Raw genomic sequence first — 26633 nt, 5'->3', positions numbered from 1 at the left:
CCAATGTGTATGCAAAAATAAATAATAAAATAAAATATCCAATGTGTAATTATTATATAATTTAATAAATTAAATAATTGTTGTTCTGTAAAGTACTTTGATTTTTGTTGTAAATGTGCTATATAAATAAAACTGAAATAAAATAAAAAATAGGAAATAAATTATATATATATGTGCATACAGTTAAATTAAATAAATGTATATAACTAAATGTAAAAAAAGCAAACACCATTCTCCAATTCCAACATTAAAATGTCAAGTTTTGTAATCTTGATTTTTGTCATTGATTAGAAACAGTTTCTAGTGGTGACAAAAGCACAGTGTAAAAATAAGCTTCGGCAAGTACAGTAAATCTCATTTGGCAAACACTTTTATTCAAAGCAACTTTAAATAAAGAGTGAATTTAACTTGCCATTTAGTCTCAGTGGAAAATATCCAATATGCATGCAAAATAAAATAAAATAAATATCCAATGGTTTATACAAAAGTAATAAATTAAATAAATTAAATATTCAATGGTGTATACAAAAGTAATAAATTAAATAAATTAAATATTCAATGGTGTATACAAAAGTAATAAATTAAATAAATTAAATAAATGAAATATCCAATGGTGTATACAAAAGTAATAAATTAAATAAATTAAATATTCAATGGTGTATACAAAAGTAATAAATTAAATAAATTATTCAATGGTGTATACAAAAGTAATAAATTAAATAAATTAAATAACTTAAATATCCAATGGTGTATACAAAAGTAATAAATTAAATGAATTAAATATCCAATGGTGTATACAAAAGTAATAAATTAAATAAATTATTCAATGGTGTATACAAAATTAAGGAAAATAAATAAATAAATGAACGACTATATAAATAAAGACTTTCATGTAGGCTGGGTGTAAAAGGATCATATAAAGGTTGTCACCTCACTCACTTCTTGCTCTCTCTCCCACAGCCGGTCCTCGAGGTCCTGGATGACGTCGTCTGAGTTCGGGGAGGGTCTCAGGGGCCCGGGGCCGTCGCTCATGTGACTGAGGCGCTGGTACGAGGACGAGCTCTTCCCCGAGGACGAGCGCCCGCTGTCCGACGCACTGAGCCCGTTCTGGAAGCCCGGTTTATCCGGGACGCCGGTGCCGAGCCGGTTGATGTGGCTGGTGGAGGCGCTGAGGGGCCCGAGAGCCGGAGCCGGGCCGTAACCGGACCCGGTGTACGTGGGAAGGCTGGTGAGAGAGTTCCTCCCCGAGTCCGAGAGGCCCGGGCCCGTGTGTGTTCCTCGGCTGCCGGGACTGTCCTGGTTCGGACCCGCTTCGGACCCGCCGGCGCCGACACCACTCGGACCCGGAGCCGAGCCGGAGCCCGTCTGAAGGGGACACACCAGGTTCTGCATGGAGTGAAAGCTCTTCGGCACCACGGGTTTGAAGGCCGACGGACGCACCAGAGAGTCGTTGGTCTGGAGAGACAAACCACAGAAACAACAGCATTAAATACACAATTAACATTTTACTATCATTTATATAATGATGTTCCTTCTTCTTCAGAGTTTCTGTCTTGTTTTCCAGCACAAACATCTAAACATCTTCGCGTGTCGGTCAAAAATGACCAGAATTTTTTTCTTCTTCAATGTACTATGTTTTAGTTCGATAATGTTTTATATTTAATATTTTTTATTTTATGGTACTAAATTATATTTACGCTGTATTTATAATCCATTTATTCACTTTTTGAGCATAGACCTGAAAATTAAATGTCCAACTTAAACTGTGGTAAATCTTGAATGATAGACTGAAGTTTGATCTCTTTACAAACACGACACAAACTGAAGTTTGTAAAAAGTGAACTTAAAAAAAGTTACAGAATTTTACGTTTATTGTTATGAAAAATTTGCAAAAATACTATTTAAAATTTTTATATGAAATATATATTTTTAAAAAACATGTTTTACTCTAAAACTGTGAGAAAATCAAAACCATAAATCTAAAGTTGTGTTCAAATGTGAGGCTGATATCTCCAAAGCTGGTCTCTCAGTGAGATGTTGTTCGGCTGCAGTACCAAACGCTTCCACTAGAGGAAACTCGTCTCATTCATTTCCAATGCGTCATTTCTGACCGCGAGGAGCTCAAGTGTGGCTATTGTTATCAGGACCATTAAACCTGTTCCAGTCATGGCCATGATTATTTGCACCAGAGAGTCGTTGGTCTGAAGAGACACAAATGAACATTTTACTATTATTTATATGTTATTATATATGTTATTTTAATGTTATTACACGGCTCTGTGAAATACTTGATTCTGATTGGTCAATCGTGCCATTATTGTCATTGGTCTGGAGAGACAAACCACAGAAACGGCATCATGAAATACACAATTAACATTATACTATTATTTATATAATGATGTTCATTCTTCTTCAGTGTTTTTTGTCTTGTTTTCCACCACCAATTTCTAAAACATTCTTAAAACATTCTCCATTTACTGGAGAAGCAAAATGACTGAAGTATCAAAATATATACATAAAAATGTATGAAAATGAAGTGAATTTGTGCTTAAAGTCCCCCTGTGGTGAAAATCCAGCTTTAAAAGTAGCTGATTTGCTCGCAGCGCCTGAGAAGCCTGTGGTGAGGAGCAGAGTTGGAGTAAATCACTCCGCAGAAGTAGCAGTGCTTCGCCTTCTGAAAATATAGTTCCCAGTGTGTGTACGGTTAGAAGATGGCTGTGTCATGTGACCTTGTTATTTGTACACACTGTGACTATACAAATCACAACATGTAAATAGGAAAATGTTGGCGTTATTTCGTCACTTATTGGGAGCAGTATGCTAGCTGGAGCCATATACCTCCAGTCTTTGTGCTAAGCTAGGCTAGCGGTGTGTGCGTCAGACAGAGTTACGGCACGCACGGAGATGAGAAGGGTGTGTGTGGACTTATCTAACTCTGGGGGTTACGGGGAATAAGCTTAAGTCACAAAAAGTCGGCGTGTTCCTTTAATGTTGTTTATACATGGTGTTTTTAATCTGCTTTAAGACAAAGCATGTGTAAGTTCATAAGTCGACAGCATTGCTGAGTATTTCCTCCTTAAAACTGCAGTGAACCAAAGACAGTCTCAAAAACACGCTTTGAAATCGCTGGTGTTTCTGACGTCACAAACTACCTTGTAACCAATCAGATCAACGTGTGATCGTCAACCAGTGGATCTCTGAGCTGAGTGAGTGAGTGGAGGCGGGGCTCAATTGCATATTCATAGAACCACGCATACTAAATGAGGCAAGGTGTCGAGTTACATTCAAGATATTTTAAGGCATTTTTCAAGAAAAAAAAAAAATTTAAATAAGTCATTTTGGTGATTTAAGGAATAGTACCTGTGCATGCTCGAGTTTCCCAGAGACGGGCAGTATGTTGGGAGGATTGTGATTATCAGGTTTGGTTTTGCTCTTGTCCTTGTGCAGCGTTGGAGCTTGATGATTCCTGTCGTTGTTCAACACGACGTTGTTCCCGCACAGATCCAGACTCTCCCCGCGCCGGTGCCCGTCTCTGCGCGCGCCGTTAGCGAACACCGCGTTGGTCACGAGCCTCTCGCCGTTGACCGTGTGTTGCCGGTTAGCGTTGCGAGCGTAATCCCTCTCGTCGGCGCAGACGCCTTTGGTCTTGGTGTTCGGGCCGGGGATCCGGTCGGCGCTGAAGCTTCGGTCGTCCAGGCGCCGGCGGGTCGAGGCGGGGGCGGGGGCCAGGGCCGGTGCTGGGGCCGGTGCCAGCGGGCCGTTCGGGGTGGTACGGGTGCCAACGCTACGCATGGTGATGGGCCGTTGACTGGAGGCCCCGCTCCCTACGCTGCCCATGCCAGGAGCCTCGAGCGCTTCACTCCACTGCCCACACACACGGGCATGAAGGAGACGGGAGCCGGGTCACACACACACACACTGCAACACAAACACACCAGCAGAAGTTACATGCACCGACCCTCAAATAGATGAAGTTTGGGGTCGGTACAATTCTCGAAAGAGTCTCTTTTGCTCAAAAAAATATTGTAAAAACAGTGAAATATTATTCCAATGTAAATCATCTGTTCTCTATGTGAATATATAGTAAAGTGTAATTTATTCCTGTGAATTTTCAGCATCATTACTCCAGTCTTCAGTGTCACATGATCCTTCAGAAATCACTCTAATATGATGATTTGATGATCAAGAAACATTTAGGATTATTATGCTTAATGTTGAAAAGAGATTTTTGTGGAAATCGTGATGCATTTTATTTTTCGGGATTCTTTGATAAATAGAAAGAAAAAGAACAAACCTTTACTCTCACTTTTGATCAATTTCATGTATCTTTATTGAATAAAAATATTAATTTCTTTCAACAACAACAAAAAGAATCTTACTGACCCCAAACCTTTGAACAGTGATGCAAATATTTTCATGTATAAAGACCACTTTCATCAAAATAGATAGATAGATAGATACTGTAGATAGATAGATAGATAGATAGATACTGTAGATAGATACTGTAGATAGATAGATAGATACTGTAGATAGATAGATAGATAGATACTGTAGATAGATAGATAGATACTGTAGATAGATAGATAGATAGATACTGTAGATAGATAGATAGATAGATAGATAGATAGATAGATAGATAGATACTGTAGATAGATAGATAGATAGATACTGTAGATAGATAGATAGATAGATAGATAGATAGATAGATAGATAGATAGATAGATACTGTAGATAGATAGATAGATAGATACTGTAGATAGATAGATAGATAGATAGATACTGTAGATAGATAGATAGATAGATAGATAGATAGATAGATAGATAGATAGATAGATAGATAGATAGATAGATGCATTTAGAACTTTTAGTCTCAGAAGAATAATAAAAAGCTTGAGAAGTAGATCAGAATGTTGGCTTTCTCAAGCCAACATAATAAATGGATATTATGCTGACAGGTCAAGAAGAGGAAATATAAAAAGGAAGTATAGCTGTGAATAAACGACATACGTGCGTCCCTTGAGAATTAGAAAAGCAGAACTTCTTCCTCCTCATGTTAAACGTTTATTAGACCTCCTTAAAAAACCCGACTGCAAGTTCTCATGCCAACAAATAAAAGAAAAACACTGTAAAGAGCTTCTCCAGCGAAGAGTCTCGTGAAGCGCATGTAAACATCAACACGGATCTGTTTCAGCGAAACTGCACCCTGATTAATATGTTATCTGGAGTAAAACATTAACCAACCACACAGATAATCTGACGTGATTCTGATGTGTGATTGTGGTTGTAAATCCTGCAAACTAAGCAGAGTTTACATTCAGCTTAATGTGACATCCGTTTCGAAATGGCAAAAAAAAAAAAATAAATCAATGAAATTTTCTATTCTGATCTTGGCCGCTTACATTTGTGAAAACAAATTGCATAATAAACTTTTTTTTTTTTGCAATTCATGTGATACTTATGTCAATCAAACTGAACATGCATCATAACTGCATGCTTGATTTGCTCTTAGTCTTCATCATCGCACACATTAGTTGTGGTAAACGAAAGGACAAGCATGTTTGCTTGACATGCAAGAACCAATGAGGTTCATTCTAGTGTTACACAGCACGTTTGAGCTTCAGCAAGAACCAATGAGGTTCATTCTCGTGTTACACAGCACGTTTGAGCTTCAGCAAGAACCAATGAGGTTCATTCTCGTGTTACGCAGCACGTTTGAGCTTCAGCAAGAACCAATGAGGTTCATTCTAGTGTTACACAGCACGTTTGAGCTTCAGCAAGAACCAATGAGGTTCATTCTCGTGTTACACAGCACGTTTGAGCTTCAGCAAGAACCAATGAGGTTCATTCTCGTGTTACGCAGCACGTTTGAGCTTCAGCAAGAACCAATGAGGTTCATTCTCGTGTTACACAGCACGTTTGAGCTTCAGCAAGAACCAATGAGGTTCATTCTCGTGTTACACAGCACGTTTGAGCTTCAGCAAGAACCAATGAGGTTCATTCTAGTGTTACGCAGCACGTTTGAGCTTCAGCAAGAACCAATGAGGTTCATTCTCGTGTTACGCAGCACGTTTGAGCTTCAGCAAGAACCAATGAGGTTCATTCTCGTGTTACACAGCACGTTTGAGCTTCAGCAAGAACCAATGAGGTTCATTCTCGTGTTACACAGCACGTTTGATCTTCAGCAAGAACCAATGAGGTTCATTCTAGTGTTACGCAGCACGTTTGAGCTTCAGCAAGAACCAATGAGGTTCATTCTCGTGTTACGCAGCACGTTTGAGCTTCAGCAAGAACCAATGAGGTTCATTCTAGTGTTACACAGCACGTTTGAGCTTCAGCAAGAACCAATGAGGTTCATTCTCGTGTTACGCAGCACGTTTGAGCTTCAGCAAGAACCAATGAGGTTCATTCTCGTGTTACACAGCACGTTTGAGCTTCAGCAAGAACCAATGAGGTTCATTCTCGTGTTACGCAGCACGTTTGAGCTTCAGCAAGAACCAATGAGGTTCATTCTCGTGTTACGCAGCACGTTTGAGCTTCAGCAAGAACCAATGAGGTTCATTCTAGTGTTACACAGCACGTTTGAGCTTCAGCAAGAACCAATGAGGTTCATTCTCGTGTTACACAGCACGTTTGAGCTTCAGCAAGAACCAATGAGGTTCATTCTCGTGTTACGCAGCACGTTTGAGCTTCAGCAAGAACCAATGAGGTTCATTCTCGTGTTACACAGCACGTTTGAGCTTCAGCAAGAACCAATGAGGTTCATTCTAGTGTTACGCAGCACGTTTGAGCTTCAGCAAGAACCAATGAGGTTCATTCTCGTGTTACGCAGCACGTTTGAGCTTCTGCAAGAACCAATGAGGTTCATTCTCGTGTTACACAGCTCGTTTGAGCTTCAGCAAGAACCAATGAGGTTCATTCTAGTGTTACGCAGCACGTTTGAGCTTCAGCAAGAACCAATGAGGCTCATTCTCATGTTACGCAGCACGTTTGAGCTTCAGTAAGAACCAATGAGGTTCATTCTCGTGTTACGCAGCACGTTTGAGCTTCTGCAAGAACCAATGAGGTTCATTCTCGTGTTACACAGCTCGTTTGAGCTTCAGCAAGAACCAATGAGGTTCATTCTCGTGTTACACAGCTCGTTTGAGCTTCAGCAAGAACCAATGAGGTTCATTCTCGTGTTACGCAGCACGTTTGAGCTTCAGCAAGAACCAATGAGGTTCATTCTAGTGTTACGCAGCACGTTTGAGCTTCAGCAAGAACCAATGAGGTTCATTCTCGTGTTACACAGCACGTTTGAGCTTCAGCAAGAACCAATGAGGTTCATTCTCGTGTTACGCAGCACGTTTGAGCTTCAGCAAGAACCAATGAGGTTCATTCTCGTGTTACGCAGCACATTTGAGCTTATGCAAGAACCAATGAGGTTCATTCTCGTGTTACACAGCACGTTTGAGCTTCAACAAGAACCAATGAGGTTAATTCTCGTGTTACACAGCACGTTTGAGCTTCAACAAGAACCAATGAGGTTAATTCTCGTGTTACGCAGCACGTTTGAGTTTCACAAGAACCAATGAGGTTAATTCTCGTGTTACACAGCACGTTTGAGCTTCAACAAGAACCAATGAGGTTCATTCTCGTGTTACGCAGCACGTTTGAGCTTCAGCAAGAACCAATGAGGTTCATTCTCGTGTTACGCAGCACATTTGAGCTTATGCAAGAACCAATGAGGTTCATTCTCGTGTTACACAGCACGTTTGAGCTTCTGCAAGAACCAATGAGGTTAATTCTCGTGTTACACAGCACGTTTGAGCTTCAACAAGAACCAATGAGGTTAATTCTCGTGTTACGCAGCACGTTTGAGTTTCACAAGAACCAATGAGGTTAATTCTCGTGTTACACAGCACGTTTGAGCTTCAACAAGAACCAATGAGGTTCATTCTCGTGTTACACAGCACGTTTGAGCTTCAGCAAGAACCAATGAGGTTCATTCTCGTGTTACACAGCACGTTTGAGCTTCAACAAGAACCAATGAGGTTCATTCTCGTGTTACACAGCACGTTTGAGCTTCAACAAGAACCAATGAGGTTCATTCTAGTGTTACGCAGCACGTTTGAGCTTCAACAAGAACCAATGAGGTTCATTCTAGTGTTACGCAGCACGTTTGAGCTTCAACAAGAACCAATGAGGTTCATTCTCGTGTTACACAGCACGTTTGAGCTTCAACAAGAACCAATGAGGTTCATTCTCGTGTTACACAGCACGTTTGAGCTTCAACAAGAACCAATGAGGTTCATTCTCGTGTTACACAGCACGTTTGAGCTTCAGCAAGAACCAATGAGGTTCATTCTCGTGTTACACAGCACGTTTGAGCTTCAACAAGAACCAATGAGGTTCATTCTCGTGTTACACAGCACGTTTGAGCTTCAACAAGAACCAATGAGGTTCATTCTAGTGTTACGCAGCACGTTTGAGCTTCAACAAGAACCAATGAGGTTCATTCTAGTGTTACGCAGCACGTTTGAGCTTCAACAAGAACCAATGAGGTTCATTCTCGTGTTACACAGCACGTTTGAGCTTCAACAAGAACCAATGAGGTTCATTCTCGTGTTACACAGCACGTTTGAGCTTCAACAAGAACCAATGAGGTTAATTCTCGTGTTACACAGCACGTTTGAGCTTCAACAAGAACCAATGAGGTTAATTCTCGTGTTACACAGCACGTTTGAGCTTCAACAAGAACCAATGCGGTTCATTCTAGTGTTACACAGCACGTTTGAGCTTCAACAAGAACCAATGAGGTTCATTCTAGTGTTACACAGCACGTTTGAGCTTCAACAAGAACCAATGAGGTTCATTCTAGTGTTACACAGCACGTTTGAGCTTCAGCAAGAACCAATGAGGTTCATTCTCGTGTTACACAGCACGTTTGAGCTTCAGCAAGAACCAATGAGGTTCATTCTCGTGTTACGCAGCACGTTTGAGCTTATGCAAGAACCAATGAGGTTCATTCTCGTGTTACACAGCACGTTTGAGCTTCTGCAAGAACCAATGAGGTTAATTCTCGTGTTACACAGCACGTTTGAGCTTCAACAAGAACCAATGAGGTTAATTCTCGTGTTACGCAGCACGTTTGAGTTTCACAAGAACCAATGAGGTTAATTCTCGTGTTACACAGCACGTTTGAGCTTCAACAAGAACCAATGAGGTTAATTCTCGTGTTACACAGCACGTTTGAGCTTATGCAAGAACCAATGAGGTTCATTCTCGTGTTACACAGCACGTTTGAGCTTCAACAAGAACCAATGAGGTTCATTCTCGTGTTACACAGCACGTTTGAGCTTCAACAAGAACCAATGAGGTTCATTCTAGTGTTACGCAGCACGTTTGAGCTTCAACAAGAACCAATGAGGTTCATTCTAGTGTTACGCAGCACGTTTGAGCTTCAACAAGAACCAATGAGGTTCATTCTCGTGTTACACAGCACGTTTGAGCTTCAACAAGAACCAATGAGGTTCATTCTCGTGTTACACAGCACGTTTGAGCTTCAACAAGAACCAATGAGGTTAATTCTCGTGTTACACAGCACGTTTGAGCTTCAACAAGAACCAATGAGGTTCATTCTAGTGTTACACAGCACGTTTGAGCTTCAACAAGAACCAATGAGGTTCATTCTCGTGTTACACAGCACGTTTGAGCTTCAACAAGAACCAATGAGGTTAATTCTCGTGTTACACAGCACGTTTGAGCTTCAACAAGAACCAATGAGGTTCATTCTAGTGTTACACAGCACGTTTGAGCTTCAACAAGAACCAATGAGGTTCATTCTAGTGTTACGCAGCACGTTTGAGCTTCAACAAGAACCAATGAGGTTCATTCTAGTGTTACACAGCACGTTTGAGCTTCAGCAAGAACCAATGAGGTTAATTCTCGTGTTACACAGCACGTTTGAGCTTCAACAAGAACCAATGAGGTTAATTCTCGTGTTACACAGCACGTTTGAGCTTCAGCAAGAACCAATGAGGTTCATTCTAGTGTTACGCAGCACGTTTGAGCTTCAGCAAGAACCAATTGGTTCTTGCTCATTGGTGCTGTCTTACACAGCACGTTTGAGCTTCAGCAAGAACCAATGAGGTTCATTCTAGTGTTACGCAGCACGTTTGAGCTTCAGCAAGAACCAATGAGGTTCATTCTCGTGTTAGACAGCACGTTTGAGCTTCAGCAAGAACCAATGAGGTTCATTCTAGTGTTACGCAGCACGTTTGAGCTTCAGCAAGAACCAATTGGTTCTTGCTCATTGGTGCTGTCTTACACAGCACGTTTGAGCTTCAGCAAGAACCAATGAGGTTCATTCTAGTGTTACGCAGCACGTTTGAGCTTCAGCAAGAACCAATGAGGTTCATTCTTGTGTTACACAGCACGTTTGAGCTTCAGCAAGAACCAATGAGGTTCATTCTAGTGTTACACAGCACGTTTGAGTTTCACAAGAACCGATGAGGTTCATTCTCGTGTTACGCAGCACGTTTGAGCTTCAGCAAGAACCAATGAGGTTCATTCTCGTGTTACGCAGCACGTTTGAGCTTCAGCAAGAACCAATGAGGTTCATTCTCGTGTTACGCAGCACGTTTGAGCTTCACAAGAACCAATGAGGTTCATTCTCGTGTTACGCATCACGTTTGAGCTTCAGCAAGAACCAATGAGGTTCATTCTCGTGTTACGCAGCACGTTTGAGCTTCAGCAAGAACCAATGAGGTTCATTCTCGTGTTACGCAGCACGTTTGAGCTTCAGCAAGAACCAATGAGGTTCATTCTCGTGTTACGCAGCACGTTTGAGCTTCAGCAAGAACCAATGAGGTTCATTCTAGTGTTACGCAGCACGTTTGAGCTTCAGCAAGAACCAATGAGGTTCATTCTCGTGTTACGCAGCACGTTTGAGCTTCACAAGAACCAATGAGGTTCATTCTCGTGTTACGCATCACGTTTGAGCTTCAGCAAGAACCAATGAGGTTCATTCTAGTGTTACGCAGCACGTTTGAGCTTCAGCAAGAACCAATGAGGTTCATTCTCGTGTTACGCAGCACGTTTGAGCTTCACAAGAACCAATGAGGTTCATTCTCGTGTTACGCATCACGTTTGAGCTTCAGCAAGAACCAATGAGGTTCATTCTAGTGTTACGCAGCACGTTTGAGCTTCAGCAAGAACCAATGAGGTTCATTCTAGTGTTACGCAGCACGTTTGAGCTTCAGCAAGAACCAATGAGGTTCATTCTCGTGTTACGCAGCACGTTTGAGCTTCTGCAAGAACCAATGAGGTTCATTCTAGTGTTACGCAGCACGTTTGAGCTTCTGCAAGAACCAATGAGGTTCATTCTAGTGTTACGCAGCACGTTTGAGCTTCTGCAAGAACCAATGAGGTTCATTCTCGTGTTACGCAGCACGTTTGAGCTTCTGCAAGAACCAATGAGGTTCATTCTAGTGTTACGCAGCACGTTTGAGCTTCAGCAAGAACCAATGAGGTTAATTCTCGTGTTACGCAGCACGTTTGAGCTTCTGCAAGAACCAATGAGGTTCATTCTCATGTTACGCAGCACGTTTGAGCTTCAGCAAGAACCAATGAGCTTCATTCTCGTGTTACGCAGCATGTTTGAGCTTCAGTAAGAACCAATGAGGTTCATTCTCATGTTACGCAGCACGTTTGAGCTTCAGCAAGAACCAATGAGCTTCATTCTCGTGTTACGCAGCATGTTTGAGCTTCAGTAAGAACCAATGAGGCTCATTCTAGTGTTACGCAGCACGTTTGAGCTTCAGCAAGAACCAATGAGGTTCATTCTCGTGTTACGCAGCACGTTTGAGCTTCAGCAAGAACCAATGAGGCTCATTCTAGTGTTACGCAGCACGTTTGAGCTTCAGCAAGAACCAATGAGCTTCATTCTCGTGTTACGCAGCATGTTTGAGCTTCAGTAAGAACCAATGAGGCTCATTCTAGTGTTACACAGCACGTTTGAGCTTCAGCAAGAACCAATGAGCTTCATTATCGTGTTACACAGCACGTTTGAGCTTCAGCAAGAACCAATGAGCTTCATTATCGTGTTACACAGCACGTTTGAGCTTCAGCAAGAACCAATGAGCTTCATTATCGTGTTACACAGCACGTTTGAGCTTCAGCAAGAACCAATGAGGCTCATTCTCATGTTACGCAGCACGTTTGAGCTTCAGCAAGAACCAATGAGGCTCATTCTAGTGTTACGCAGCACGTTTGAGCTTCAGCAAGAACCAATGAGCTTCATTATCGTGTTACACAGCACGTTTGAGCTTCAGCAAGAACCAATGAGGCTCATTCTCATGTTACGCAGCACGTTTGAGCTTCAGCAAGAACCAATGAGGCTCATTCTAGTGTTACGCAGCACGTTTGAGCTTCAGCAAGAACCAATGAGGTTCATTATCGTGTTACACAGCACGTTTGAGCTTCAGCAAGAACCAATGAGCTTCATTATCGTGTTACGCAGCACGTTTGAGCTTCAGCAAGAACCAATGAGGCTCATTCTCATGTTACGCAGCACGTTTGAGCTTCAGCAAGAACCAATGAGGTTCATTATCGTGTTACACAGCACGTTTGAGCTTCAGCAAGAACCAATGAGGTTAATTCTAGTGTTACGCAGCACGTTTGAGCTTCAGCAAGAACCAATGAGGTTCATTCTAGTGTTACGCAGCACGTTTGAGCTTCAGCAAGAACCAATGAGGCTCATTCTAGTGTTACGCAGCACGTTTGAGCTTCAGCAAGAACCAATGAGCTTCATTATCGTGTTACGCAGCATGTTTGAGCTTCAGTAAGAACCAATGAGGTTCATTCTAGTGTTACACAGCACGTTTGAGCTTCAGCAAGAACCAATGAGGCTCATTCTCATGTTACGCAGCACGTTTGAGCTTCAGCAAGAACCAATGAGGTTCATTCTAGTGTTACACAGCACGTTTGAGCTTCAGCAAGAACCAATGAGGTTCATTCTAGTGTTACGCAGCACGTTTGAGCTTCAGCAAGAACCAATGAGCTTCATTATCGTGTTACGCAGCACGTTTGAGCTTCAGTAAGAACCAATGAGCTTCATTATCGTGTTACGCAGCACGTTTGAGCTTCAGCAAGAACCAATGAGCTTCATTATCGTGTTACGCAGCACGTTTGAGCTTCAGCAAGAACCAATGATCTTCATTATCGTGTTACGCAGCACGTTTGAGCTTCAGCAAGAACCAATGAGCTTCATTATCGTGTTACGCAGCACGTTTGAGCTTCAGCAAGAACCAATGAGCTTCATTATCGTGTTACGCAGCACGTTTGAGCTTCAGCAAGAGGTTTGTTCTTTTGCGTCAAGCATGTTCGGTTGAGTTTCTGTTTATGTTCACTGATCAGTGTTTATATGTGAAAGCTTAAATTCAACCTGTTCATCATATAAAGCCATCGAGTCTCTTCAGAAATTTTGGACTAAACCACTCAATTCATTTGGATTAGTTTTACAATCTCTTTATGAACTTTTTGAAGCGTTAGAGTGGTAGTTGACTGTCAATGGAGGGACAAAAATCTCTCAGATTTTATTAAAAACTATCTTCATTTGTTTTCGGAAGGCGAATCTTACGTGTTTGGAACGACATAAGTGTGAGTAAATGATGACAGAATTTAAATATTTGGGTGAAGTATCCCTTTAAAGAAAAGGTAATAAGAAATAGACTGAAATATTTCAATAGTCCATCCAGAAAAAGAGCTAAAAATGAATGTGAGCCGCTCAGAATATCTGATGAGAAATATTAGAGCTCATATTGAGATCCATGACTTTTGATCCCATACCAGTACTTCTTTGCAAGGGTAACAATGTGTCAATAAAATGAATATGGATGCACCAATATCAAAATTTTGGCCGATACCGATAATTCTTTATATTTAAAAGCAGATAACCGATATATTGGCCGATAAATCTAAGTCCAAATTTGTATATAATTTTTGAGAGCCTGATTACAAAAACAAAAGTCTCACCATTAAATCCATGTCCCAAACACACGATTATAATGTTCTCATGATAATGTTATGTAGCCGATATGACAGACTTGCGCTGCACATGTTGCACTGAACTGTATTTTAAATTTTAAAAAAAAGTGATTTCAATCATATTTCAAGCTATTCAAACCCATCATGTTGAACAGTGCGCATCTGAAGCGTCTCAGCTGAAGTAAATAATACATTATTTATCAACTTACTATTTATCAGAAGATCAAACAAATTTTCTTATTAGGCCGATAACGATAACATCAAAAATTAACAGATATTGCCGATACCGATATATCATGCATCCCTAAAAATGAACAGTGTAAGAATATAGCAACATCCAACGGATCAGTTCTCAAGCACATGACAGTACCATGATACAGTAATGGTATCATATATTTATATATCTTGGCATTTTAATAAACAGAGATGATTTCCATATTTGTACACCATGGTAGGCTATTCACACAGCCTTTAAAGAATACCATGGTGCATGTCCAACATTGTTGTTTTTGTAAAAGCACACAATGTGCACATGCTCTACTATTCTCTAAACTCTATGCCATTGCAAACGATGTGCAGTGGCATCACTGGTCCAGCAGAGCCACCATTACTGGATCAGATCAGCACTGGCACGTGCCTCTACTACCACAGTCACTCACTCACTGGCATTACATCATCGCTCACATGCTTCATAAATCCAACACACACACTTAAATACCCTGATACACTGTTTAATAATCACCGCATACGCTTATAACTCGATGGCACAAACGCAAACGCGATGCATAAATGTAAACATGCAGGGTTGATGCATCAGACTCGCGCACCGCAAAAACACACAACATTGACAGTAAAAACCGGAGATGGAGGCCTGTACACACACACACACACACACACACACACACAGCCCTCGTGCTTTAAAGATGACATCTCACTATACATGCACTAATAACGCATCTTCACCTTTCGAAGCGGCTCGCGCAACATGATCTATTAACAAGCATTAACAGCATCAGTGAATAGGCCTAGTGATGCTACTAACCAGTTACCGACGCGTTCAATAGTCTGCGTTTATCATAATAACATCATAAATTGTGCATTTAACGACGGATGCACAATGAAGATCCAGCGTTCACCTGATCGCATTACATAATGCGTGTTTCTGCTCATGCAAAATGATGCATCACTGAATCCGCATCCCTCCATGACAACAGCAGCATCCAGTGACTCGAGTCTCTCCATCTCACACACACACACACACACACACACATACACACATACTCACTGTCTCACCGCGGATCCGTCAGTCCGTGTGTCTGTCCGTTCGTTCGGATGCTGATCTGCCGTTGCGAGCGAACGAACGAACGCGATGCGTTGCCGCTGACGCCCGCGTTGAAGATGAAGTGCGCGCGCGCATCAGCTGAGAGACACACCCACCTGAGCCCCGCCCCTTTTGGACGCGGGCAGCCACGCCCCCTTCCCGTATATAATTTAAACGGTAACACTTTACAGTAAGGTTCGTTAATCTTTGTTAATGTTGATTTCAACATTTACTAATACTTTATTAAAATCTTGTTAACAATAGTTAACGCACTGTGAACTAACATGAACTAAAAATGAATGACTGTATTTCTATTAACTAACATTAACAAAGATTAACAAATACAGTAACAAATGCATTTCTCATGGTTAGTTTATGTTAGTTAATACATTAACTAATGTTAACTAATGAACCTTATTGTAAAGTGGGTTACACTTTATTTTAAGGTGTCATTGTTACACTGTAATTATACATTTAAAGTCCCCCTGTGGTGAGAATCCAGCTTTTAATGTGTATATGTGGTGTTTTTAATATGCTTTAAGACAAACCATGTGTAAATTCATAAGTCGACAGCATTGCTGAGTATTTCCTCCTTAAAACTGCAGTGAACCAAAGACAGTCTCAAAAACACGCTTTGAAATCGCTGGTGTTTCTGACGTCACAAACTACCTTGTAACCAATCAGATCAACGTGTGATCGTCAACTAGTGGATCTCTGAGCTGAGGGAGTGAGTGGAGGCGGGGCTCATTTGCATATTCATAGAACCGCGCATACTAAATGAGGCAAGGGTGTCGAGTTACATTCAAGATATTTTAAGGCATTTTTCAAGGAAAAAACATTTAAACATGTCATTTTGGTGATCAAAGATGAGTTTTAAGGGATAAAGTTAATGACTACAGGGGGGACTTACTAGTACCAAGTAATAATAATTAACTACATGTACTTACTATAGGGTTAGGAACTTAGGGGTTGGGGTTTGGTTTAGTTGTGTGTAATTATGCATAATTTTTAGTTATTACTATAGTAACGTAACATATATGTAACAATGTCACTGTAAAATAAAGTGTTACCATGTCATTGTTTTTTATTGGTGTGGGTTAGAATTGATCTTACTTTCCTAAAAACATTTTTTTTTTTCATGAATCCAACTTTAAGTATCTTTATTAAATTAGTAATTAATTGCATTATTAAAACCAAAAGCTGTGTATTTTTCAACTAACATGAACAAAGAACAACTGTATCTTAACAAAGATTAATAAACGCTGTGAAAATATATTGTCAATGTAACAACTGCTTTTCATTAGTAAAGATAAAGGAAATAAAGTGAGATCGTTGTATTGTTCAAAGCTTTATCTTCATTTAAATATGCAAAGATTCATCAGGCATAAATGACAGCATCAGAACGAATATATATTACGCATGCATTGCTTTAAAAACAAACTCATGAAACATTTGAGATGAAGATTGTTTTCTCCTCATAATAAACACGGTCCTTCCAGTGCAAATATCAGCTTTCCTTCAATTCCACATTATTTCTATTCTACCATTCAGTTCAGACCTTAATCACGGTTTGACATCCACAACTAATATAACCCTGCCGTTGATGAACGTCACATTAATATTTCTCTCTCCTCATTCACAAATTCATCTGTGACATTAACAACTTCTCAAGGTTACTATGGCGATGGTCTCCATCCAACTGGAGCACAAGCTGGTGTCATGTGACGGAGGAGAACGAGTCTAATTAGAGCTGAGAAATTAAGGCACGACTTCCCATGATTCCACTGTTACCATGAAGGTTCGTTTAGTGAACAGTCCAGATCATTAACACGTCTGAAGCTCAACTTTGGACAAGAAACAATGAAGATATGATCTTTTTTTGTTGTTGTTGTATTACACACAATTAAATGCAATGGCTTCACCAGACATGAACAAAAATGTTATATTTCCTCTTTGAAACACAGTGTGAATTTATATTTTTTGAAATCACAGTGTTTGCCATGTCTCAAAATGAAAGATTATTGTGAAATATGCAGAGATTCATTCAAAAATGCACATAAATGAGATTAAGACTCTCTAAATATATCATAACAATCTGTGCATTATATTCTGAATCACATAACATGAAATCACATGACAGAAACACATCATAATTACATTGAAATAACAGAATAACAAATGGTACAATATTATTCTGTTTAAAAGAGGGATATACAAATACAGTATGAGACAGAATTCATTTGATTCATCAAGATCAATGTTAGCTAGAAAACGTAATGCTTATCTATTGATGTTTTGAAGAGGGAGCCGATGATTTAAAGGGACAGTGCACCTAAAAATAAAAAAAATTATATTATTTTTTAAGAGTTATTTACTCATCTTCATGTTGTTCCAAACCTGTAAGAGCTTCTTTCTTCTGTTGAACACAAAAGAAGATATTTTGAAGAATGTTTTGAAGAAACCGTTTTTGGACCCCATTGACTTCCATAGTATTTTTTTCACACAGGTTTAGAACTCGGAGGGTGAATAAATAACAGGATTTTAATTTATTTTTTTGGTTGAAGTATCCCTTTAACAGCTCTAGAACCTCTTTTCAGACACGTGCCATTACAAAATAAAAGTTCTTCCAGGAAGCTCAAGGCACACTGAGGATCGGTGTTTGATTCATTTCTCCACAGAAAGCACGCCAGCGAGATGAAATCAGCCCTGAATATCTTACTTTTCACACTTTACACTTAGTTTTCGTCTTTACAAGATCGAAACTCTCCCTTTAAGTGAAGTGAATAAGAACTTTTACACTGTATGTGCATTAGAAAGCGGACTCTGATCTCAGTTTAGTCCAAGTGAATGCTGATCGGGTCTCAGTCCACTTTCGGTTCACACCTGGTCAGATTCAACATTATATGATTTCCTCTTATTTATGCACACTGTAAATTGAATATTAAATATGATTATGCAGCATAAAGGCTGTTGAGTTTGTTTCAGTATAAAGGAGCTCATTTAGAGCGTTCACATGTAATTCTGCTCTTAAACCCCTGAAACAAACCGAGTGTGACTTCAGTGGTTTCTGTATTTGGTCCGAGAGTAAACTGAGAGTTTTACTGCGTGAAGCACCTCAAGTCATGATGGAATGATCATACTTACAGAAAAACTACATTTCCCATAATTCTGGCAGTAATAATAGTGGTAGTGCTGAAGTGAAGCCAATATTGAGCCAATATTGAATACTGAACTGAATTATAATTGAAGTAGCAAACAGGATACAGAATTGTAAATGAAGTTAATTTAATTAAATATCAGGTGAAATAAATAAATAAGCCCTTACAGTTTTTGCCTATCCCCCACATTGTATTCTATTGTTCTTTATTTTTTTTAACCGTGCAAAAATAAAAAATAAAATCATAAAAGTAAATTAGAATAAAATCCAAAACATTTATTTTTGGCTAAACATAAAATTTGGCTATTTTTAAGAAAATTTTTATTTTTTCATTTTTAGAATGAAATTTGTTTTTAATTCATATACAGCAGCTGTGTTTCTTTTCACTTAGAAAGCCAATGTGAATCTTGTTGTAAAAAATTTAATGTGATTTTATGGATTATTATGGTAGACGACTTCATTTGGTGCTGCATGACAAAAGTTTGCTAATTGCTTTAACAATATTAGAGAAAAATGGCAAATTAATTCAGACGAATATAAACTAACAAATGTAATTTAGTCCAAATTAATTGTGTTTTATTAAAATATATGTTTCAGTGTTATTATAGTTAACTGAAACTAAAATTAAAGCATTAAAAAAATGTTGGTGTTTAAAATAAAACAAACATTATATGTATATATTAACAAAGTAATATAAAAAAACTTTATAACATTTCTCATTTACATTTAGTTCTTGATGTACTGAAATAACTCAAACTAAAACTGAAATAAAAATCAGACATTAAAAAAAAAATAATAATTGAAATGAAAATGAATTTATTTGCTTAAAATAAAACAAACAAAATAACAAAATAAAATAAAAATATAAAAAACAAACATTTTATTTCAGTAACATATCTCATTTTCATTTAGTTCAACTTGATGTACTGAAATAAACTAAAACTGAAATAAAAAACAGACATTAAAAAAACCTGAAATGACAACAATAAAAATCAAAATGAAAACGGAAAATATATAAAAAAAACAAAATTTAAAATATTTATAAAAACTACAGTATCATACTATCTCAGTGAAGTTTTGAATTTCTTTGAACTGTAACTCATTGAATAAATACTTCCTGTCATTCCAATTCTACATCCTGTATGACCAATTCAACTCGAATTCACCCTGAATTTCATAAACACCCGAATTTTGCATGAGTTTGCCCGATCGCGTTTGTTTCCCGTCATAAGAAATAAAGTGCATAAATCAAGTGAACCTCTTTACTTCATAGAGGTTAAACTCTATACGACTTTACTCCTCCCTCTCAGCTCGACCAATCAGAGGCTCCGTATCACTGTCGTCTCCGCCCACGCTCAGGTAGTCACATGACCTGACGGGTTCTGGCCGAGTCTTGATGGTGAAAGCACATGCGGCGAGAGAGAAGAGCAAACCCAACATCTGGATGAAGAAGCTTTCCCCGGGGATCAGGCTGCGGCTCGGCTGAGATCCGGGGTTCCCTCGCTGCAGGTTGTGTTCGATCACACACATGCACGCTACACACACACCCAGCACCGACACACAGCTGACCGCTGAAATGAGAGAAACACACACATTAGTAGAAGAAATGCGATGCTTGATGAATTCATCATGGTGCACTGCAATAAATGCTTTTCTTACTTAGTAAAAAAAGTAAAATATCTAAAAATTCTTAAATCAAGATGTTTTTTTGTCTCGTTTCAGTCCAAATATCTAAAAATTCTTAAATCAAGATGTTTTTTTGTCTAGTTTCAGTCCAAATATTTAAATATTCTTAAATCTAGATGTATTTTTGTCTCGTTTCAGTCCAAATATCTAAAAATTCTGAAAATCAAGATGTATTTTTGTCTCGTTTCAGTCCAAATATTTAAATATTCTTAAATCTAGATGTATTTTTGTCTCGTTTCAGTCCAAATATCTAAAAATTCTGAAAATCAAGATGTATTTTTGTCTCGTTTCAGTCCAAATATTTAAATATTCTTAAATCTAGATGTATTTTTGTCTCGTTTCAGTCCAAATATCTAAAAATTCTGAAAATCAAGATGTATTTTTGTCTCGTTTCAGTCCAAATATCTAAAATATTCTTAAATCTAGATGTATTTTTGTCTCGTTTCAGTCCAAATATCTAAAAATTCTAAAAATCTAGATGTATTTTTGTCTAGTTTCAGTCCAAATATCTAAAAATTCTGAAAATCAAGATGTATTTTTGTCTAGTTTCAGTCCAAATATTTAAATATTCTTAAATCAAGATGTATTTTTGTCTCGTTTCAGTCCAAATATCTAAAAATTCTGAAAATCAAGATGTATTTTTGTCTCGTTTCAGTCCAAATATCTAAAATATTCTTAAATCTAGATGTATTTTTGTCTCGTTTCAGTCCAAATATCTAAAAATTCTAAAAATCTAGATGTATTTTTGTCTAGTTTCAGTCCAAATATCTAAAAATTCTGAAAATCTAGATGTATTTTTGTCTAGTTTCAGTCCAAATATTTAAAAATTCTTAAATCTAGATGTATTTTTGTCTCGTTTCAGTCCAAATATCTAAAAATTCTGAAAATCAAGATGTATTTTTGTCTCGTTTCAGTCCAAATATTTAAATATTCTTAAATCTAGATGTATTTTTGTCTCGTTTCAGTCCAAATATCTAAAAATTCTAAAAATCAAGATGTATTTTTGTCTCGTTTCAGTCCAAATATCTAAAAATTCTAAAAATCTAGATGTATTTTTGTCTCGTTTCAGTCCAAATATCTAAAAATTCTAAAAATCAAGATGTATTTTTGTCTCGTTTCAGTCCAAATATCTAAAAATTCTAAAAATCAAGATGTATTTTTGTCTTGTTTCAGTCCAAATATCTAAAAATTCTAAAAATCAAGATGTATTTTTGTCTCGTTTCAGTCCAAATATCTAAAAATTCTTAAATCTAGATGTATTTTTGTCTCGTTTCAGTCCAAATATCTAAAAATTCTTAAATCTAGATGTATTTTTGTCTAGTTTCAGTCCAAATATCTAAAAATTCTTAAATCTAGTTGTATTTTTGTCTCGTTTCAGTCCAAATATCTAAAAATTCTGAAAATCAAGATGTATTTTTGTCTCGTTTCAGTCCAAATATCTAAAAATTCTTAAATCTAGATGTATTTTTGTCTCGTTTCAGTCCAAATATCTAAATATTCTTTTAAAAAACCCAACGTGTCTGAATAAACTTTGGTTTGACTGTAGGAACGACCCCATCACACTCGTGCAGTGAGTTCAGGTTGAGTGATGTCACCTGTGGAGACGTGCAGTGATGTCACCAGCTTGGATTGATTGACAGACGCTCCGAGGAAATCCATCAGGAATGAGGAGCTTGAAAACAAGACGGCGCAGTAACTGAGAGCGGCCAGCGAATACAGGAGCCACATTCCCCATCCGTGCAATCCACCCAACGGACCTACACACACCAGAACAAGTCAAGTCTCCTTCATTTATTCAGCGCTTTAAACAATACGGACCGTTTCACAGCAGCTTTACAGTGATAACAGGAGATTACAGAAACAGAGAGTGTTTAGGCTTTACAGCAGATCTAGAATAAAGTCATTGCGCGACGCGACATAAAAGCCTCTTCTCCATGTTGATCAGAGAGTTTGTCCTAACCAGGAGCGACGGCGACACGTGACGATTCTGTTTTAGAAACGGTTTCTATTTTTCTGCGACGTTGCGCTGGAACAACAAACACAAAGTGTGGCGATGATGATCTCAGGCGCTGTTTATGTGCTTTATTTAATGTTAAAAGCGTGTCATGTGACTCTGAATATCATTTAGTGCTCCAACTTTGAGGCTGTAAAAGCAACAATGGATAATTCACCTCAGATCTTCAAATTAAACACATGGAAACAAGAACGTTCAAACTGTGAACAAGTGTATTCTTTGACAAAGATTGTTTTAGTAACTCAGTAGCCTGTGTATTTTTAATAATGTTTAAATGGTGTAATATTTGTGAATTTGATTATGTAGCGACTTATCCATTTTAATGCGAGTGCCGTCGAGATTACTCTCTGGTGCCGCGAGACTCCGCCCACGCGCTGTTCTGATTGGCTGACTCCGCCCACACGCTGTTTTGATTGACTGACTCCGCCCACACGCTGTTCTGATTGGCTGACTCCTCCCACACGCTGTTCTGATTAGCTGACTCCGCCCACACACTGTTCTGATTAGCTGACTCCCACACACTGTTCTGATTAGCTGACTCCTCCCACACGCTGTTCTGATTAACTGACTCCGCCCACACACTGTTCTGATTAGCTGACTCCTCCCACACGCTGTTCTGATTAACTGACTCCACCCACACACTGTTCTGATTGGCTGACTCCGCCCACACACTGTTCTGATTGGCTGACTCCGCCCACACACTGTTCTGATTGGCTGACTCCGCCCACACACTGTTCTGATTGGCTGTGGGTTTTGATTGTTTTTTACGCATCTTGCAGTCGCGTCTAGTGTGGGCAGACACATTATTTGTCGCTGGAATCTTATCACATCGCGTCTGGTTAGGACACGGTGTTAAACGACACCGTTTTAACAGAAAACCCTTAACGCGCTCCGGCCGCTCACTCGCACAACACAGTGTTAGGAGCTCAAGAACGCAAACCTTGAAACAGGTTCCAAGGTGCAAGCCATGTTTAAAAAGGGGTAATCTCTGCGCAAACCTTAAAAAACGCAAACCCGCGAAAACGCTGACGGCTTGCACATGCTTATTACGTGTTTAGTCTATAGATATGCGCATTTGAATATATAGTGCGCAGGCGTGTAGTCTTTCTTTACAAATTGACCGCAACAAACTACTTGTCTGGCCTTAAAAATGAATAATACAGAATTATTTATCGATTCCTCATAGCCATGTGAACCATGTGTTAGTTTGAAAACGCATCTTTTTCTCTCCGTTCCGTCCTTCCGTCCGTCCACACTGAGGCGGCGTTTTTATTAATGAAAACTAAGCTTTTTGAAAACACGGATAAATTTGAAAACGCTGTTTTCGCGTTGTAGTGTGGACTGTCAAAACAGAGGTATTTAAGAACGATGACGTAAGTTTAGTCATGTGACACATATTGTACCAATTAGATATTCATGTTTATACCAGTATTGTGCTGTTCACTTTCACACAGTTGCTAAAATTTGTTACTTCACACACTCTTCATATCACAGTCCAGCAAAGATGACAGAATTTACTCACATTTGCTGTCCGGCGGTAAAACATGAGAGCAGTTTTAGCGTTTTAGACCAAACATGTAATGGTGAGTGAGTGCGACCTGGACGCTTCAGGGAATGAAGAGATATTCTGCTAAATAAAATTATCCTGTCAGAAGACCTGCGAGATGACGTCGGAAAACGCCTGAAACGTTTTGAAATGTATCCGGACTAATGTAGACGTAGCCTGAGAGGCTTTTCATTGTGAACACCAGGGTTTTAAATGAAAGGGGTGGTATAATGCCCTCTTCACCAGATGTAAAATAAGTCTCTGATGTCCCCAGAGTGTGTGTGTGAAGTTTTAGCTCTAAATACCCCACAGATATTTTTATATAGCATGTTAAAATTGTCACTTTTTGAGGGTGAGAAAAAACGCAGTTTTGTGTCTGTTCCTTTAAATGCAAATGAGCTGCTGCTCCCGGCGCAGGGGGCGGAGCTTCAACATCTTGCGTTCTGAAAATTTCACAAACTTTTAGCCTTTTATGTTCAAACCGGAGTCAGACAATGATGGAGAGACTCAAGAAGAAGTGACAACATGTAGACAACATTTCTGAATGGTTAGTTGATGAATTTATGTAGATTATGTGGAGTTATCTTCTAGTCATTGATTAGCATATTCTGTCTTGATCATCTATGTAAATTTTAGGGTTTGTGATAGCACTAATCACTATCTTACATAAGTACTGTGTTTATAGGAAAATCCAGAAGTATCGGATCAAACCTGTGTCGGTGCGGTTCTGGTACGCGTTTATCGTGAAGGCCACGCCGTAGATGAGTTTGCTGTCGGGATTGGAGGAGTTCTGGACCTGGATCCAGTTTGGGTCTGCGATGGACGTGCACAGCGACACCAGAGTGAAGCACTGGCACACGGCCGCAGGGGTCAACGCCAGGGTCATGCTGAGTGAAAGATGGGATTTAAAAGCAGCACATTCTGTGTGGAAACAATAATTCAAGGGAAAAAATGCCCATATCATGCATCTTATGCACTGAATTCAAATGCTTTTGCACACTTTGAGCGTTTAAGGTTCCTCATAAACAGAAACACCAGCAATATTACTGTCTGGTGACACACATAAAGTGCACTTGTGTAGAAGATTAGGGCTAGTTGTCACATTAGTGAATATTATGGAATATTTCTCAGGGGTTTTTTTCTCTCTTTTTTTTTTTTTACAGTTAGACACAAAACTTAAAGTCTCTCTCTCTCTCTCCATATATATATATATTATACCCTAGAGATAATGTAACGTAATTAATAAACTACAAGATCACAACATAAAACAAGCACGTGAACACCCGTACCTGCCCTTTGGTCCAGATCACGTGACAAGTAGCCCCGGTCTCAGGACTGTAACTAACTCATTCAAAGCGATATTAAGCATTACAAACCATTCGAGGAAAACAAAACCAAAACAGAGATTAAATTGGCATAATACCTGACAGAGTTCCGCGTGATGTCACCGAATGAAAACGACGTTTCTCACCTTGGCAGTCGAAGAATCGCTCGTGACATTATAACCGCTATAAAACATTCTCTACGCTAAACAAAGCGTCGATTTTCTGCACCTCTCATGCTGGACACAGATAAAGATGAACGATATGTCTTCTGAACACGTTATTTAAATCTCCAGCGCATAAAAGCTCATCGTGGCGGTTTAAAACACGGAACGAATCAACAACATAAGCAGATGAAGAACACTGCGCATGCGCAGCTCCGCTCACACAGCGCCCTCTAGAGGCTCGACGCACACATGCAAGACACACATGCACAACACGAGACATCTGACTCACAGTTCTTTTGATTTTATTTTATTTTTTCTGTTTATCCTGATGCAGAATGTATCCTATCCTATATATAAACCCTGGCTGTATTTTTAAATCTTTAAAACCAATATAAAAATGATGTGCAAATAGAAAATGTTGTGCTTCAGGGAAATGAATGTCACAAGCCAAACAACCAGTAAACAATTATAATTCCTGCCGAGAATAAAGCAATCCTCTCATATGCATGCTTTCCGTTTCACATTCGATACTGCTGGGGAGAATCAAAATAATAAAGACGACCAGCTAGTTTAAGGAAAAATAAACAATAAAAGCCTTACATGTTTAAAATGTCATTACAATAAATCCAACTGTAGTTTTTCGAGATATTTTTTATTGGGACAGGACAGTCCACAGTGACAGGGTTCCCAGTTTCTGACCAATAAACATCCATGACTTTTTCAGTTGTTTGTGATAAAGGCCTTAACCAATCATTTAACAGACATTATAAGTGCATGAAATATTGTAGACTTGATCCTTGATAGAAAAATATACTATGAAAATCAAAACTAGTGATCATTTTTAAAATCCCCTCATGTTTCCACAGTCATGAGAACCCCGTCTGAGATGTGCGTGTGAGACTAATGATATACAATCTCCTCCTCAAGCACTGAAAATGATTCCTCTGCGCTGAAATAAGGCAAATATCACCGCAGGTTTCTGCCATGGAATAAAAAATAAAAAAAGGTATTTGCTATTTTTTGTTCATGACTAAAAATTCTTTATTCTTTATAATCGTTTACAACTCACAATTCAGACTTTTTTTTAAATCAGAATTGTGAGAGACACTGCAAAAACTGTTTTTATTAGTATTTTTTTTTTTTATTGTTTCCAGTTAAAATATCAAAAAAAAATCTTAAATCAAGATGCATTTACTAGATTAGTAAAATGCCATTAGATATTATGTCTTGTTTTCTTCGGAAATAAATTTAAATTAAGTTAGTTGTTGCTTAAAAAAGACAAAATTATTTTCCAATGTTGTTTCTGTTTGAATTAACATTATTTTTCTGACCCCATTGGTGGATAATTTAGCTTGTTTTAAGCAACAACTCACTCAATTTTGATTTATTTCCCCA

At 38.7% G+C, this 26633-nt stretch overlaps 2 protein-coding genes across 11 annotated transcripts in view; both read right to left on the bottom strand.

The window, feature by feature from the left end:
• Nucleotides 1–15409, bottom strand: part of lzts3a (leucine zipper, putative tumor suppressor family member 3a) — a 21937-nt gene extending 6528 nt beyond the window's left edge. For 2 of the 5 annotated variants that reach the window (XM_079872209.1, XM_079872213.1), the window contains exons 1-3: nt 15311–15409; nt 3361–3918; nt 940–1455 (exon numbers count right to left, since the gene is read on the bottom strand). In XM_079872209.1, the coding sequence (XP_079728335.1) occupies nt 940–1455; nt 3361–3837 (993 nt within the window). In that variant the 5' untranslated portion in view covers nt 3838–3918; nt 15311–15409. Of the gene's footprint in view, nt 1–930; nt 1456–3360; nt 3919–15161; nt 15232–15310 lie in introns of those variants that run through there. The other 3 variants (XM_079872212.1, XM_079872210.1, XM_079872211.1) reach the window with 3 other exon arrangements.
• A 1080-nt stretch (nt 15410–16489) lies between these two features.
• On the bottom strand, nt 16490–25459 carry LOC307158922 (uncharacterized protein). Of its 6 annotated transcripts, none has more exons than XM_079871931.1 (5): nt 25221–25459; nt 24461–24636; nt 21785–21946; nt 19762–20074; nt 16490–17678 (listed from the first exon to the last, which is right to left on the bottom strand). In XM_079871931.1, the coding sequence occupies exons 1-4, from the start codon at nt 25247–25249 to the stop codon at nt 19797–19799; spliced, it is 645 nt and encodes a 214-aa protein (XP_079728057.1). In that variant the 5' UTR covers nt 25250–25459; the 3' UTR covers nt 16490–17678; nt 19762–19796. The 6 variants fall into 6 exon arrangements, with proteins under 6 accessions (XP_079728057.1, XP_079728059.1, XP_079728060.1 ...); XM_079871933.1 differs by having other exon boundaries at nt 25173–25457; XM_079871934.1 differs by having other exon boundaries at nt 16490–20074; nt 24461–24670; nt 25173–25458.
• Between the last annotated feature and the right edge of the window lie 1174 nt (nt 25460–26633).

This window comes from Squalius cephalus, assembly GCF_949319135.1.
Source record: "Squalius cephalus genome assembly, chromosome: 5".
Classification (NCBI taxonomy): Eukaryota; Metazoa; Chordata; class Actinopteri; order Cypriniformes; family Leuciscidae; genus Squalius; species Squalius cephalus.
Note: the sequence above shows the minus strand (reverse complement) of the source record. Positions and strands in the feature narration are given on the sequence as shown.

Bases quoted from the DNA above. Each gene is read 5' to 3' on its own strand.
- LOC307158922 (XM_079871931.1), bottom strand. From the start codon at position 25,249: ATGTCACGAGCGATTCTTCGACTGCCAAG. The intron at 21,947-24,460 runs GTTTGATCCGAT...TGGTGTGTGTAG, and splicing joins CCAGAACCGCACCGACACAG to GTCCGTTGGGTGGATTGCAC. The intron at 20,075-21,784 runs GTGACATCACTC...CTCTCATTTCAG, and splicing joins ATCACTGCACGTCTCCACAG to CGGTCAGCTGTGTGTCGGTG.